This window comes from Podarcis liolepis, assembly GCF_965112155.1.
Source record: "Podarcis liolepis genome assembly, chromosome: 7".
NCBI classification, from domain to species: domain Eukaryota; kingdom Metazoa; phylum Chordata; class Lepidosauria; order Squamata; family Lacertidae; genus Podarcis; species Podarcis liolepis.
Window position 1 is genome coordinate 78,071,414 of NC_139561.1, and position 15,954 is coordinate 78,087,367.

The 15,954-nt window shown below is 45.8% G+C and overlaps 2 protein-coding genes across 4 annotated transcripts; both read right to left on the reverse strand.

Moving 5' to 3' along the window:
* Positions 1-96: 96 nt before the first annotated feature.
* On the reverse strand, positions 97-8,850 carry LOC310712485 (phospholipase A2 inhibitor and Ly6/PLAUR domain-containing protein-like; the record flags this gene model as incomplete). Its single annotated transcript, XM_083515598.1, has 6 exons — positions 8,453-8,850; positions 7,105-7,167; positions 6,107-6,223; positions 3,934-4,086; positions 2,597-2,746; positions 97-368 (listed from the first exon to the last, which is right to left on the reverse strand). The coding sequence occupies exons 1-6, from the start codon at positions 8,508-8,510 to the stop codon at positions 97-99; spliced, it is 813 nt and encodes a 270-aa protein (XP_083371724.1). The 5' UTR covers positions 8,511-8,850.
* Positions 8,851-9,352: 502 nt separating this feature from the next.
* On the reverse strand, positions 9,353-15,487 carry LOC310712510 (phospholipase A2 inhibitor and Ly6/PLAUR domain-containing protein-like). Of its 3 annotated transcripts, none has more exons than XM_083515650.1 (5): positions 15,214-15,487; positions 13,373-13,489; positions 12,963-13,115; positions 11,256-11,348; positions 9,353-9,683 (listed from the first exon to the last, which is right to left on the reverse strand). In XM_083515650.1, the coding sequence occupies exons 1-5, from the start codon at positions 15,266-15,268 to the stop codon at positions 9,511-9,513; spliced, it is 591 nt and encodes a 196-aa protein (XP_083371776.1). In that variant the 5' UTR covers positions 15,269-15,487; the 3' UTR covers positions 9,353-9,510. The 3 variants fall into 3 exon arrangements, with proteins under 3 accessions (XP_083371776.1, XP_083371775.1, XP_083371777.1); XM_083515649.1 differs by having other exon boundaries at positions 11,211-11,348; positions 15,214-15,486; XM_083515651.1 differs by lacking the exon at positions 12,963-13,115 and having other exon boundaries at positions 11,211-11,348; positions 15,214-15,485.
* Positions 15,488-15,954: the final 467 nt, after the last annotated feature.

Genomic DNA, 15,954 nt, shown 5'->3' on the forward strand with positions numbered 1-15,954 from the left:
GGACACTTGGAGGGTCTGCATGTTTGTGTGCATGTTGTGTACAGCCCTATTATGTTATGTACACTATGGCAGACTTGTCACTGAAGAGGAGAGAGATCAAATGAAGCACTTTATCAGCCAGGATGAGAGACTGGGCGGAACGCAGACAGAGGACACTGGAAGCAGCAGTGTGCAGAGGAAAAGGGTCCCCAGCCAGGAGTGTTGGTGGTGTAGACAGGCAGCATTTTTCGCAGAAGGGGCTGCGTAGCATTCCCTGACTGTGGACAGTGTGTAAGTGTAAACACCAGCAAAAACAGCCATCCCCTTGCTATGCTCGCAGACGCTGGGCACAGCACAACCTCTGGCTGCAAACCTTTCATTCGCAGCAACTGCAAAGCAAAAAAGAAGAGTCAGAGTCATGTCTCATGGATCCTTCATTTGCTTTTGTTTTTCTTTAATCTCCGCACACGGCGTTCTGTTCTGAGCTCCGTTAAGCTCCGGTCAGTGTCATTGCCTTGGTGTAAGCCGAAACCTTCGGTAGAATTAAATCTGATCTACTCTGCTGTAAAGCCAATGAATTTTCTTTGGGCTCTTTCTAGTTCTCTTGAACTTCCTGGACTTCTAGGCCCCATCTGGGCTATCCATTTTAAGCAGTATCGAGTCGCTTTAAACACCCACAGATTCCTCCAAAGAATCCTGGGAACTGTCATTTGTTAAGGAGACTTGTGTCCCCCTACAATTCCCAGAAAAGTTTAACAATCCATCCCTCTTTTCAGGAAACTCTGGGAACTGTATCTGGGAAGTAGAGGGAATAAGGAGTTTGCTAAGAACTCTCAGCACCCTTAACAAACTACAGTTTCCAGGATTCTTTGGAAGAAGCCAGGAATGTTTATGGTGCCAAAAGATAAACGTAATATATTACAAGGACAGGAAGAAACATTACGGACAGAATAACTGCCACACACAGGAAGAACAAGGAGAGACTTTGAATGCTTCACCTGTAGCTTTATAAATCATTGAATGTGTCAATACGAATGGAAGTCATTAAAACTGCAGTTGCGGTATAAGGGATTGTTATTTTGACTGGAGTGTAACTGAAATTTATAAGATTTTGGAAAGCGGAAATAAAGTAAATCATCCAACCATCAATTCTAGCATGTGGGGTAGGGTGGAGCACCCAAATTGTACAATTTGGCATCTGAATGATTGGTATTACTAATTGTATTATAATTTGGCATTGTTATAATGAGGCTGTTATTGTAACTGAAAACTTATAAAAATTATTATCAAAAAAAGAGCACTGCTTATAGTGGTATGATACTGCTTTAGCCCTGCTGCTGAACAGAGTTTTTGGAAAAAGGAGTAAGTTACAGCAGCACGATTTACCCTCGTTTAAATTGCAATAGCTTCTTAGAGTTTATGTTGCTCACTCTGTACCACAAACCCACGGATGGCACTTCTCTTGATTCATCCTCATGTGGAAAAGAAATCCATCACCATTCCAGCTGGGTCGCTCTGGCCAGTTTGGTTTACTGTAGTTCTTAAAGTGTGAGACTAGGAGCTAGGAGATCGTGGTACAAATACCCTCTCAGCCGTGAAGCTCATTGGGTGACCTTCGGCTAGTCATCTGCCTCTCAGTCTAACCTGCCTCACAAGGTTGTGAGACATCACATTGCCAACAAAGCAGAGACATCACCTTGCCAACAAAGGTCCATATAGTTAAAGCTATGGTTTCCCCAGTAGTGATGTATGGAAGTGAGAGCTGGACCATAAAGAAGGCTGATCGCCGAAGAACTGATGCTTTTGAATTATGGTGCTGGAGGAGACTCTTGAGAGTCCCACGGACTGCAAGAAGATCAAACCTATCCATTCTGAAGGAAACAGCCCTGAGTGCTCACTGGAAGGACAGATCGTGAAGCTGAGGCTCCAATACTTTGGCCACCTCATGAGAAGAGAAGACTCCCTGGAAAAGACCCTGATGTTGGGAAAGATGGAGGGCCCAAGGAGAAGGGGACAACAGAGGACGAGATGGTTGGATAGTGTTCTCGAAGCTACAAGCATGAGTTTGACCAAACTGTGGGAGGCAGTGGAAGACAGGAGTTCCTGGCATGCTCTGGCCATGGAGTCATGAAGAGTTGGACACGACTAAATGACTAAACAACAACAACAACAAATGCAATAAAAAATAAGCATTTAAAGCAGTATCACGCCACCTTAAAGAGTTGCGGCTTCCCAAAAGCACAGAACTACAATTTGCAAAATTCCCACAAAAGAGAAGTCGACTATTGAACCATTATGAGAACTGTAGCTCTGTGAGGAAAATAGGGGTTCTCCTAGCAACACTTGGCAACCTTAACAAACTACAGCTCCCGGGATTCTTTGGGGGAAGTCATGACTGTTTAAAGCGGCATGATACTGTCTTAAACATATAGTGCAAATGGAGCTGTGTACTAGATTCTTAATTTCAGGGTTGTGGGTTCAAGGCCCACATTGGGCAAAAGATTCCTGCCTTCCCGGGGTGTGTGTGTGTGGACTCGATGCTCCTGTGGTATCTTCCAACTGATTCATGTCAGTTGAATTCAGCTCTCTTCCTCAGCTTTGTTCCCTGCTGACTTACCTTCTACTGATTCCAGAATGCCTGTAATGTGAACGCAATGGTCCTCTGTTCCAGTACAATCCATGGACCCTTCAGCTTCACACGAATGCGAATCCTTCGCATAGCAAGCTGGGCAGGTGAAGCCATTCCTTGTAGTATTGACTGGGGGTACTGGGAGGAAGGAGAGGGAATACAATCACAGGAGTCAGAATGCAACAGAACGAACCCAAGAAAGGATGGATCAATGAACCACCCAAAGCCCACACTATTCAATGCCTTTCCTCCCAGGCTTCAGCAGGTAGAAATCCACTGGGATGAGCAGGGCTAGGATCCAGCAGATCTCTGCCTGAGCTGGCAGTTTCCTGGCACAGCCAGGCGGCTCTAGCTTAGCTCCCTCATCTTCACCTCAGCCAGAGATATGACAGCATTTCTCTCCCATCCTGGCTCAGCCAGATGCCAGTTGGGTGAACTGAGCTGGGTGAAGGCTGGACCAAAGAGGGGAGAGTTAAGATGGATCCTAAGCCCAATCAGCTTGGTCATGTGACCTGGCAACATGGCATAAATTAAGCAGAAAAAAGGGTGCAGTAACTCAAACCCTATTTTACAGGTTTGTTTTCCCCACTGCCAGGCTTAGGTCATCTCAGCCAACCATAGCATCTGAATCAAATTTGTATTTTGTGTGCTTTCTGCTGGCTTAATTTACACTGGACCCGTTTAACACCCACTTCTTTGGTGTACAATTAGTCCTCTGCAGGAGGGGGAATTTGGTCTGTTTTTGTTTTATTTTGTATTCTTAGTTTCTAGTTTTCTGTTGTGAACCACCCTGGGGTCTTCAATTGAAGGGCAATACAGTCGTACCTTGGAAGTCGAACAGAATCCGTTCTGGAGGTCCGTTCGACTTCCAAAACGTTCAGAAACCAAACCGCAGCTTCTGATTGGCTGCAAGGAAGCTCCTGCAGCCAATCGGAAACCACGGAAGCCCATTGTACGTTTAGCTTCCGAAAATCGTTCGAAAACCGGAACACTCACTTCTGCACTTCCAGGTTTCGCTCGTTCGGGAGCCGATTTGTTCAGGAGCCAAGGTGTTTGACATCCAAGGTATGACTGTATACAAATTTAATAAATAATAATAAAATGATGATGATGATGGTGGTGGTGAAGGAAGAGTCCCAGCATGACTATGGTACCCACGGTTGTTTATCCATTTTGCAAATATGCCTGGGGGCTTCAAAAACGTTGCCAGCCCCCTGCTTTAAAATAAGCAAAAGAACTCTATGGAGTCCTTGTCATTTAGTACAGCGCCCCCTTCAGGCCTGGAGGTGCATCTTCAAAGCCAGGCAAGTACAGAAGATACGTACATTTAGCCAGTTGCTTCTGGCAGCTCTCTCTCTTACAGCACACGGCGCTTCTTCGCAGCATGATCCCAGGCCCAACGGTCATGGTCCGGATGCCAGCTTTGCAAGCTCTGTGCCCAGTGCAGGACTTCAAGGAACCTGTAAATGCCACAACACCTAGGCGAAGAAAGAAAGAGTTTGAAAAGAGAAGGATAAGCTGATAGGTCAGTGCAGGGCTGGGCAGAAGGTGAATCAGAATTAACTATGAGGTTTCCAGAGGTCCGTTCACACATTACACTGAGCTGTCTCTGCGCATGTGTAAGTGTACATGTTGATTTTTTATGTTTGACATTTTATTAAGTTTTCATATATGCTGGAAGCTGCCCAGGGTAGCTGGGGAAACCCAGGAAGATGGGTAGAGTATTATTATTATTATTATTATTATTATTATTATTATTATTATTAATTGCTTATACCCCGCCCATCTGTCTGGGTTTCCCCAGCCGCTCTGGGTGGCTCCCAACATAATATTAAAAAGACGATAAAACATCAAATGTTAAAAACTTCCCTAAAACGGGCTGTCTTCGGATGCTTTCTAAAAGTCAGGTAGTTGTTTATTTCCTTGACATCTGATGGGAAAAAGAGGGGGCAAATTGCATTAGAAACATTATTTCCATATATGCCTAGAAATCTGTTGAATCCTAATGGTTTTATTATCAAAATAAAAATCAGACGGTATTACAGGCATACCTCATGCTACATTTGCTTCATGTTACTTTTTTCAGGTTACGTCCCGCTGCGACCCGGAAGTACCGGAAAGGGTTACTTCTGGGTTTCACCGCTCACGCATGCGCAGAAGCACTAAATCACGCAGTGCACCTGTGCAGATACAGCACTTCAGGTTGTGGGCTTTTCACGTTGCAAACGGGCCTCCGGAATGGATCCCATTCGCAACCAGAGGTACCTCTGTAATGCTAAGAAGCAGTGACACCTGCTGGACAAATATCAGAAGATAGATTTGTATGGTTGAGCGCAGTAACAGTCTGGATTCTTCTTGGCAGTATGAGCTGCGGTTAATTAATTCAGGATTACTTGTTTTAGGGTCAAAAAGACTGGATGTAAATTAAGGAGTGAATGTATGTTAATTTATGTTGAGCGATGTTAATTTATTTCGCAAATTTCTACGCTGCTTTTCAGCAACAGAAAGTTCACATAGCCAAAGGTGGCTTACACAGTAGCATAGCGTGGGGGGTGCAGGGGGGGCTGGCCGCACCGGGCGCAACATCTGGGGGTTAGGGTTAGGGGGCGCAAATCCACGTGTTAGGGGGCGCAAATCCACGGGTTAGGAGGTGCAAATTACTTGCCTTGCCCTGGGTGCTGACAACCCACGCTACACCACTGGGCTTACAAACCTGTTCTAATAATGCTGTTTAAAATCTGAGGACAGGTGGGCTTTCCTGTGAATATCTTCCACCCTTAAAGCAAAAGAAGAGACTCTCCCAACTTATGCCTGGCAGCTTACACAGTTTTGGACTGCCTTGGAGAGCAACCCCTCCCTGTCCTCTCCTCCTAAAGACCAAAATTAGGAATGGCTCAGAGAGTGTCCAGGCCAGGAGGACAGGGCTATAATAAATATATCTCCTGTCCACTCTCACCAACCCTGCTAGTTTGGAGCACAGGGTTATGAGTTTTGGAAGCAGTCAGAACAATAACATAAACAACCAGTTATACATTGATACTAAACTCCCAGTGCTGGTCTTTTTTTATGCAATTGAAGAAAGCATCCCTATCTATCTGAAATCTTTAATGATGATGATGACTGCTGCAAAAACAGTACGGTGTGAAAAATGGGGGTAAATCCATAAGCCCCACCTTTAAGGGAGCAGTTGCAGAAATATTTAGAAATGGCAGACCAACTGATTTAGCTGATAGGAGAAAGGCGACTTTTCAGCTCGATGAGTTGGTAGAAAGACAGGCTTGCTTCATCAATTGCTGGAATGAAAATTATGGAAAGGTAAGTCTTGAAAGACGTCTTTCTTTCTTTCTTTCTTTCTTTCTTTCTTTCTTTCTTTCTTTCTTTCTTGTAAATAATGGTTTATATACAGTTTGACATAGTGTTTATTGACTAACAATAAAAACAGATAGGCTATATAAGAGAAATTGATCAGCAACTGTGAGCCTCGTCTCCTTTGCCTACCCAGGGTGGTCTCTCCTAAAATGCTCGTGCAAGTGTCTTCCCCCAGAAAGCAAGGTTGCATCTTCCCATGGCACATCTCCCCGCCCGCAATGCAGACTTCACAAGACATCAGACCTGCTGGAGACACAAATAAGCAGCAAATGCAGTTGGAGCTAACTTCATAGAACCACATTCACAGTCACATATTGCTTTTCAGCTGCTGAACACACCCTGCCGTCCTACCTGAAGTGCCTCAAGTTGCTACCTTATCCAAGAGGAAGCCTGTTTCTCTTATGGGAGCCTTGATGTCTCGCAGGGCTTTGACGAACCATTAAGTAAAATAAGCACGTGCTTTGGGCATCAAGGGAAGGGAGCACCACAGAAATTTTCCACTGCTGGATTTTTAGCATTAACGGCCACAAATTTCTCAGCTAAGAGTTCATTTTCTCGGTTGAATTGTATTAAAAATCCCAACAGAATAACTGTGCAACAAGGCGGGCTGGATGCCTTTTCTCTGCTAAATACAGAAGCGGACGTTTCAACGTAAGATTAGTTTTGAGGATCTGGTCAAAGGCTTTGCAATTAGAAAAAGCAGGAGAATATTTTTTCCAAATATAAATAAAATGGAAGTATACAAAAATAAACATTATTTTCCACCTTACTGAAGGTTTCGTTTAATTTCAAATATATATATATATATTTGCTTATTATTGATTATATTTTGAATTAGATATATTTGGGGGCACCAAAATCTTTTAGGGCCTCTCAAGGTCTTAATCTGGCCCTGATGTCTTAAGACTTAAGCGTTTAACTGTAAAGTATGGTTTCATCTGGACTCTTTCACCTCCGATCCTTATTCTCTCTTGGTTGCACATTTTATTAGGTGCTTCCTGCGTTTCCCCCTTTTCTTATCTCAACATTCGTTATTGTTTACTCATTGCTCTTGCCATGTCCATGATCCTTGCCTTTGCCTGCCTTTCAGAAGCTTGTAATTATTCATATCCTCTTTGTGTGCTTACTGTGATGCCCGTGCCATTCGTTATCTCCTTTATGTGTCCTTGTTTCTTCTAGATGCTGTACACCTGTTAGAATGAGAATAAGCACCTGATTTTAAAAGAGGAAATTAAAGCCTTTTTCTTTCCCTGACAGGGAGACAAAATCCCTGAGGAAAGTTCCAGAGGTGGCTACCGAAGTAGAGACATAGACCCACATTTTCCAAAGCAATTTAGGAACCGAAGCCATCCTTTGAAATTTGCACTGCTGCACAGATTTCTAGCCAGATGATGTGTACAGAAATGCATATACTGGGATAAAGTGTACATAAGAACACACATGTCAGTGAAAAAAATATACAAAAACGCTTCGTAAAGGGGGGAAATGACTTTGCAAAAATGTGTCTGTTAGGGGAAAGTGCATATAAACATACATATAATGAGAGGGGCATATAAACATACATATAATGAGCAAAATGACAACAAATTTCCGTGGGGATTCAGGAAAAGAATTTGCAAACCGTTGTAGGAATGTGGAGAACCAAGCTTAAAACAGGAAAAACGAGAAGCTGAAATTGACAGGTCCGCCCATCCCTATCCTCAAGTCAAAGAAGCAGGGCCTTTTTAAAAACTGGTGACAAATGGACAATACCCAAAGCTTCTTCAACCCAAAATTGTGCCCAAAATGGCCTCAGTGCTCTTACAGGGAGAAATGGGATGCCTTGGGTTTTTCCAGGCCAATTGCAAAGAATGCCACCTGGGCCTTTGGTAGCAGAGCAGGTGAAAATTTTGAGAAGGGCATCATTCAAGCTGCAGGCATGAAAACTGCCAAATTCCCCTCTTTCTCTGCCATTGTTAAAAGCACCAGAGCCTTCCACCCCTTCCCCTATGTCTGAGGCCTAGTTTTCACTAAGGTGGTCACAATGTCTTGGCTGGGGATGTGTGCAAGCTTTCCTTGGGTTTGTATATTTGACCTACCTCATTTGCTCTTCCCAGACGAATGCACAAAGCAAAATCTACCACTCTCAAGGTTGCACGTCTCAAAATTTTCTGACGCAGAAAACCAAAGGTCTGAATTGCTACAAACCAGCTTTCTCCAATAAAATATTTGAGGGGTCCACACACACACACACACCCAAAAAAATTGATGGGCATTGCCATTAAAATGGTGTGTGCATGCCATATTTTGTGATGTGGGACAGGGCCTCCCCCAATATTTTATTCAAGTTGGCACCTCTGTACAGAAACACTTTCTTGCTCCTTTCGCCACCTCCCCACCTCACTTCCAAAGCTCTTATCTTCCCATGCCACCTCCCAAATCTGCTTCTGTTTCAAATCTTTCTCAGCTGCAAAACAGATTTTGCATAGCGTTTACCTGCTGTCACCAGAGCAGAGAAGATGGAAAAGGCAAGGCAGGTGTGCATGGTGCTCATCCGTGCCCAGGCTGGGACTGAGGGCTTCGTACAGCAGAAATGAACAAGTTCCCCACAGTGACAATTTATGGGTAGGGTGCAGATTACATTTCAGATGGGACCGTGTGTATAGCTTAAGGTGATCCTCCCTGGCCATCTCTGGTCCTAGCCAGAGCCAGCCATAAAATGAAGTGCAAACAATGAATCATGCAGGTTCCCTGGATGCCAGGGTGATGCTGTGAGAGCAGAAACAGTATAATAATGTTGTTATGGACCTTTATTACCACATGCAAGGCAAAAAAGCAAGAACTAGGCAAACAGAGGAGCCCATGGGAGTGAGTGTTGTTTTTTCCCCATAGTTCTTTCCTGGTACTTTCCTCGATGTCCATTTATTACAAAAAAAAGCTGTTCACTTGACCCTGTTGTACAGAAGAGCAGAGTCATTCAAATTCAAAAACAGGCTCACAGAATCATAGAGTTTGGAAGTTACCTTTAAAGACAGCTCAATTCACCCTCCATGCCCACCTTCCACGGGCCCAAGTATATCTGCCTCAGGCCCCGGCAAACCATGCTACGTGACTACATGGCTGCTCTCAGTCTCTGGGAGGAAAAGAGAGAAGAGGGGTTGTGGGCTGGAGAGTGTTCCAGAGATCCCAAGTGGGAGGTGGAGCCTGGGGAAATGGGGTGTGGCATGGAAAGAGTTTCAATGGACTGATACAGAGATCTGGAGGGCCACATTCAGTATCCATGCCTGAAGTTCCCTACCCTTTGTATAATGGATGTCTGACTAGTCTAGCTGAGGACTGCTCAGCTCAGAAAAAGGTACAAGAAACCATTCAGCAACTTTATATTTATTTTGTATTGGTGGAAAATCTAGAATATTCTCCATCGCTCTGTCTGCATTGAAAGAAGCTTCCTGCCCCACACATTGCCTGCCTATTACCCATTTGATGTAATAATTTAGTCTGGCTAAAGAGCCAAAAGGAAGGCTTGTGTGTGTGTGTGTGTGTGTGTGTGTGTTTCAGTTCCATGAAAGCTCTCTGAAGTCCGAGTCGTCAATTTCATTAGCCTGGTTGCAATCTGCCTTCGTCAGTGTTTCAAGGAACAACCCCGGTATTCCAAAAATGCCCAGCTTTTCAGTGCAGATATGTTGTGTCCCGCAGCCTCGTCTGACAAAGGTCTCATTCTTGCTACCTGAGGGGATGGGAGAAAACAATCAAACCAAGACATGCCCGGGATCTGTGAGCCATTCCTTCGGTCCTCTCCACTCCCTCCAGGCAACCACCTTGACTGATGATTTCTTGGGGGAAGTGCTGTAGCTCAGAGGTAGAACACCTGCTTTGTATGCAGATAGTCCCAGGTTCAATTCTCAGTGGCATCTCAGATAGGTCAGGGAAATCATATGGCCATAATCCCTGGGAAGCTGCTTCCAGTCAGGGTAGATTGGTGTTCTTCAACCTTGGAATCCCAGCTGTTGTTGGGTTACAACTCCCATCAGCCAGTTTAGCCAATGATCATGGATAAGGACAGCTGCCTTATACCAAGTCATAGAATCGTAGAGTTGGAAGGGACCCTGAGGGTCATCCAGTCCAACCCCCTGCAATGCAGGAATATGCAGCTGTCCCATACAGGGATTGAACCTGCAACCTTGATGTTATCAGCACCTAACCAAATGAGCTATCCAGATAGCTGGTCAATCCCAGTATTGTTTACACCAACTAGCAGCCATTCTTTGGAGTTTCAGGAAGGGGGTCTCTCGCAGTCCTACCTGGAGATCGGGGATTGAACCTGAAACTTTCTGCATCTGCAAAGCAGATGCTCTACTATTGAGCTCTAGTGAAGTAATACAGTGACTATCCCAGGCATCTCCAGGGTGGAGATGGGGAACAAGTCCTGTCTGAAAACCTGGAGATCTGCTGCCAGTCAAGTGTAGATGGCATTGGACCAATAATATATGGGAGCTTCCTATGTTCAGCCCTGATTCCATGCAGCCCTGGCTCATGCTTCAAAACCACACCCAGAGTGGTCAGGACCAGCCCACCCATGAGGCAGGCTGAGGCAACTGCCTCTGGTGGTAGAACTCCAAGAGACGGTGCCCCGGGAGTGACCAGAAAAGCAGCAGTAGCTTCTAGCAAGATCTTGTGAGCTCTGTGAGCTCTTGCTGGAACCGACCCAGTATACCTGAAGGAGAGTCTCCCCCCCCCCCGACATTGCTCACTGAGGTTCAGCTCCAAGGGCCTTCTGGTAGTTCCCTCCCTGCAAGAAGTGAGGTTACAGGGAACCAGGCAGAGGGCCTTCTCGGTAGTGGCACCCACCCTATGGAACGCCCTCCCACCAGATGTCAAGGAAATAAACCACTATCTGACTTTTAGAAGATATCTGAAGGCAACCCTGTTTAAGGAAGTTTTTAATGTTTGATGTTTTATTGTGTTTTTAATATTCTGTTGGGAGCTGCCCAGAGTGGCTGGGGAAACCCAGCCAGATAAGTGGGGTATAAATAAGTTGTTGTTGTTGTTGTTGTTGTTGTTGTTGTTGTTGTTGTTGTTGTTGTTGTCACTGCTTTTCAGCTGCTGCTGTGCAACCCATGTAGGGGGGCTCCAGTGGGGTGAGGCACTGGGACAGGGAGGGGAAAGCACCATCATGTTTCACCTGAACTAGTGAAATGGGATACATCACCCTTGAGGACCGTATTTAAAAAAAAACTAAAGTTGGCAACTCTACCAGCTGCAGCATAGCCAGAGAGGTAGATGCAGTAGACTTCCCGACCGTGGCAGAAAACCTTGTCACCAATCATGCAGGTAGAACCTCTCAAGTTGCGTGGAGGGCACCATCTTTGGTTGGGTTCACTTAGCAAAGGCACTGGGAAGAAATCAAAGAGGTTGGCAGCTACATTCAAAATCCTATTCTACTAACATTTCTGGAATGCTTGCCCACTCCCTTTTTTGATAAAGGGAGCTGCTTGTACCACATTGCTTCATCAGGCCTAGCAACAATAGCTAGCAGTGCAGATTTGGGGATGGGTGAGCAAGAGGCTGCTCACCCTGGAATGAATCAGAGCTTCTGGAGCATTCTAGGTGAGAATCAAAGAAAGCCAAGTGAGAGTGAGGGCAGGGGGAAATGGGCAGCGAGTCTTCCTGCCTTCAGTGTGGATTGGCTTCAGGTTGACACCATCAGAGCAAGAACTCTGGAAATCTGGAAGACATTGCATTCAGCAGCAGCAGCTGAGTGCTGCAAAAGGGGTGCTGAAACGCCACGGAATCAGAGACCTGAAAGGGGATTTTCAAGGTATATAGTCCAATCTCAGGAAATCCAGTCTCTCCAACAGATGACTGTCTACAAATATGGCAGTGAACTTGGGGAGGACTTGTCGGCATAGTTCAAGGTCTAGCACATAGGTGGTTAGCCCCTGGCTCTCCAGAGGTTGCCCCTACTACAACTCCTATCGGCGGCAGTCAGCACAACCAATGGAATGACAGAGGTTGTAGTGCTTTCACACTCAGGGTTCCTGTGCCTAATGCTCATCCTACTCAGAGCAGACCCATCGAGATGAATGGGCACGGTCAACTTAAGTCCTTTCATTTCAAAGGATCTCCTGAGCAGAGGTTGGCTGGATACAACCTAAGGTTGCAGAAGCCTTTGGCAGGGGCGGACAGCAAGATTCAAATGTGGGTTGCTGCCACTTTTTGGTCTTTGCATGTGGATGCCACATGTCCTTTCCATTGGATTGCCACTTTGCAAGGAAGTGGTAACAACAGGGAGGGAAGCATCCATGCAACTAGCACCGCTATGTAATATTCCTTCACGTATCATCAGAGCCATGTGGGTTGTAGCTGAGTATTAGGGCCTTGCAGGAAGAAGGTTCAATTCCCAATGGCATGTCCATGGGAATGTCCTTTGCTTGAAATGCTGTTGTCAGGCAGTGTGGGTGATACTGAGCTAGGTGGACCAATTGGTTTGACTCAGTATAAGCCAGCTTCTTCTGCTCCGATGATGGGATAGTGGTTAGTGTGCTGGACTAGGAGCTGGGAGGCCTGGGTTCAAATCCCCACTCAGCTATACAGCTCACTGGGTAACCTTGGGCCGGTCACAGTCTCTCAGTGTGACCTACCTCACAGGGTTGTTGTAGGGATAAATTGGGCACCATCTTGAGCTCCTAGGAGGAAAGGTGGAAGTGGTGAATGGGAGCAGAAGCTGATATAAAATTGTACATCAGAAGCTGCCCTATACTGAATCGAGCCATTGACACCGTTTGGCAGCAGCTCCCTGGGATTTCAGACATGGAGAGGCCGGGGACTGAACCTGCGACCTTCTACATGCACAGCAGATGCTGAACACCCAAACAACACCCATTCCCCAATGAAGACATGTTGTCGGAGCCAAGACTCCAGGATTCTGCCATGCAGGAATCTGATTGATAAACCTGGTTGGCGGGGAAGCAAATGAGCTAGCAAGGCAATGAAATGAAATGCATACACCTCAAAGCTCCCTTGTTGCAGCGATCCTGGCAGCAGCACTCTGAGTTGCTCCGAATGCGTTCCTCTGGCGCGGTGGTGGCGGTGAAGGGCCCCGGAGGGCAATACTCAAGCTTTGTGCATCCTTTGTAAGTGGCCACTTTCCTCGTTTTGCCTGGTTGCATGAGAAGAAGGCGAGAACCAGCTATTCCAGGGGTCCAAACTGCAGGAACTCTTGTTGATTTGTGCCTTTGGGGACCCTGCAAACCCTAGAGCTGGCAATGACTGGGTAATTTCATGATTATCTCACAACATGCCCTGTGAGGTAAGCTAAACTGAGAAAAAGAAAAGAGGAACAGCTAAAGGCGGAGTCCCCTGGGGTGAAAAATATGGTAACATTCCACCCGAGCCAACAAAACATGAGCCACTTACCCACTCGGGTCTCTACTGTGAGGGTGAGGCAGGCACTCTGAGGCTCTTTGCAGGTCTGCAGAGGCCCAGAGCAGGACCGGGTGGCACTTTCACAACGTTCACATTGAAGGCAGATTCCTGGGGGAGAGGGAGAGAGAAAGGAGATCAGTGTCTCACATAGGGGCCCCTTAATAGTTTTCCCAGATCAGGGGTCACCAACAGGCATAGATCACACAAGCCCTTCAGATATAGGTCACCTTCAATGAGAGGACTGCCCTCTGGAAGCATTTCAAATAGAGGACTCCCCACTGCAATGTAGAACATATGACCATCTTGTTTCAGCCCCTATCTGGACAAGGTGGTGGGTGTCCCGATGTCTCTTAAAATGTTGGGGCGGCCACCGGGAGAATCCGCGACCAGAAAGAAGAGGAACACCAAGAAGACTGGAAGAAATTTAAAGACTATTTGAATAAATATTGTAATATTAAAGATATGTACCGTATTTTTCGCCCTATACGACACACTTTTTCCCTCCAAAAATGAAGGGGAAATCTGGGTGCGTCCTATGGGGCGAGTGCAGGCTTTTGCTGAAGCTTGGAGAGTGAGAGGGGTCGGTGTGCACTGACCCCTCTCGCTCTCCAGGCTTCAGGAAGACATCCGCAGCCTAGGCAGCCCTGCGGGAGTTCCCACAGGGCTGTCTAGGCTGCGGATAGCAGCCTGCTTCCCGGAGCACCAGGCGCGCTGAAAGCAGAGCGCCTGGCGCTTCGGGAACACATCTGCAGCCTAGGCAGCCCTGCGGGAGTTCCCACAGGGCTCCCTACGCTGTGGATAGCAGTCTGCCGCCCGGCGTGAGGGGCGCCCTGAAGCAGAGTGCCCTGCGTGCCAGGCAGACATCGGCCAGCCCCACAAGCTCGGGGGACAGCGGGGAGGTGCAGCGCCGCCATCCCGCTGTTCCTCGACCTGGTTTGGTTTCCCCGACCTGGTTTGGGGGGGGAATAAAGGGGGGTAAATTCCTTTATTCCCCCCCCCAAAAAAAAAACTAGGTGCGTCCTATGGGACAGAGCGTCCTATGGGACAAAAAATACGGTAACCACTTGAAAGAATTAATTAGGCCTAGGACTAAATTAGGATTAAATAAATAAATAAAATGTATGATAAGAAAGGTTAGGAAATATGATTATGACTGTGAGATGGTTTTATGAAATAATGATATTGGAACCTGCTATATATAATTACTAAGAAATTCAGATGGAAGAGATTAGAGGAAGTCAAGTAATATGTTTATGAAGATGGATTTTAATTAATTAATTAATTAAGTTTTAGTTTGTGTGGTGATTTGATGTATTTTATGTTTCATATTCTTTTTTTCTTTTTCTTTTCTTTTTTCCCCTTTTATTATTGTTTACTCTCTCTTTTGTTATGTTTTTGTATGAAAAATAATAAATATTATTGTGAAAAGGAAAAAAAACGTTGGGGCGCCACAAAGGGTGTCTGCCCGTTTGCAAAGGAAATGGCTGTTATCTTGAAGAAGGGAGGCCCATAGAGCTAGAAGTTGGTGCCTAAGTGGTCAGGTGGGCAGGGCAAAAGAGAGAGATTGTCTACAAGAGGCACATATATTGTACTTTGTGGTGATCGATTGGGCAGAATGCTGCCTGCATCCTTTCTCTTATATTTCTACATCTAATTGGGTCAGAGACTTGATCTTTTTCCCGCTTTCATTTTCATGACAGCTGAACACTTAGGGTTGGATCTGGAATATCCCTGATGTGGGTGAGGCTCCCTGTGGTTAAGACCCTGGAAAAGAGTCAAGAAAAGCTCTTACACGAGAAGGTCGCCCGTGGCTTTCAAAACGGCCAACTCACCTGTAGCTAGCAAGGTTGTCAGCAGCCAGACAGAGATCTCCAAGGAAATCTTCATTGTGCTGAGAAACTCAAAGGACCAAGTCTGAAAAGTGTGTGTGTGTGTGTGTGTGTGTGTGTGTGTGTGTGTGTGTGTGTGCGTGTGTGTGTGTGTGTGTGTTGAAGACACCTCTCAATCCAGAATGATTTACAGCTCTGTGGGTTGAAAATGCCACAGAAAGAGCACAGTGCATGTATGTGTTTGTGTGTGATCACAATACAGTAATAGTTCCTGGATGGAACGAGTTCCTGAAACATCAATCACTTGTGCGCCTGTCTTGGATTAGCAGCCATGACGACATCTCCTTTTGAGAAACTTAAAGAGGCAGGTTTTAAGGTGGAGGAGGGAGGCTGTCACATATGCCCTGCGTCCAGAAAACCCCAGGCTTATTCCCAGGCTTCTCTGAGGAGGGTTGGGAAAGGCCCACATCTAAAACCAAAGAGAGCCATGTCCACCCCTTGTAAACAATACTTAAGCTAAGATTGCTCAAAGAATTTGATTTCTGTGGATTCCAAAATGAACAAACCTGATCCACACCTGTTGATTTAATGTACAGATGGGAATGTAACTGTCGTTTGGCTATTGCACTTCTACTGATTTTGTGATATTGTGCTTGGCTCAAAAGAAAAAGAAAAAAAGTGCCATATTTTAGGGTCAAGTGTTTAGTAATGCAGACATTGATACAATGTGTGTGTGTGTGTGTG

Bases quoted from the DNA above. Each gene is read 5' to 3' on its own strand.
- LOC310712510 (XM_083515649.1), bottom strand. From the start codon at position 15,268: ATGAAGATTTCCTTGGAGATCTCTGTCTGGCTGCTGACAACCTTGCTA. The intron at 13,116-13,372 runs GTAAGTGGCTCA...TCATGCAACCAG, and splicing joins CACAGTAGAGACCCGAGTGG to GCAAAACGAGGAAAGTGGCC. The intron at 11,349-12,962 runs GTATGCATTTCA...ATTTCTTCCCAG, and splicing joins CAACAAGGGAGCTTTGAGGT to TGCCTTTGCTAAGTGAACCC.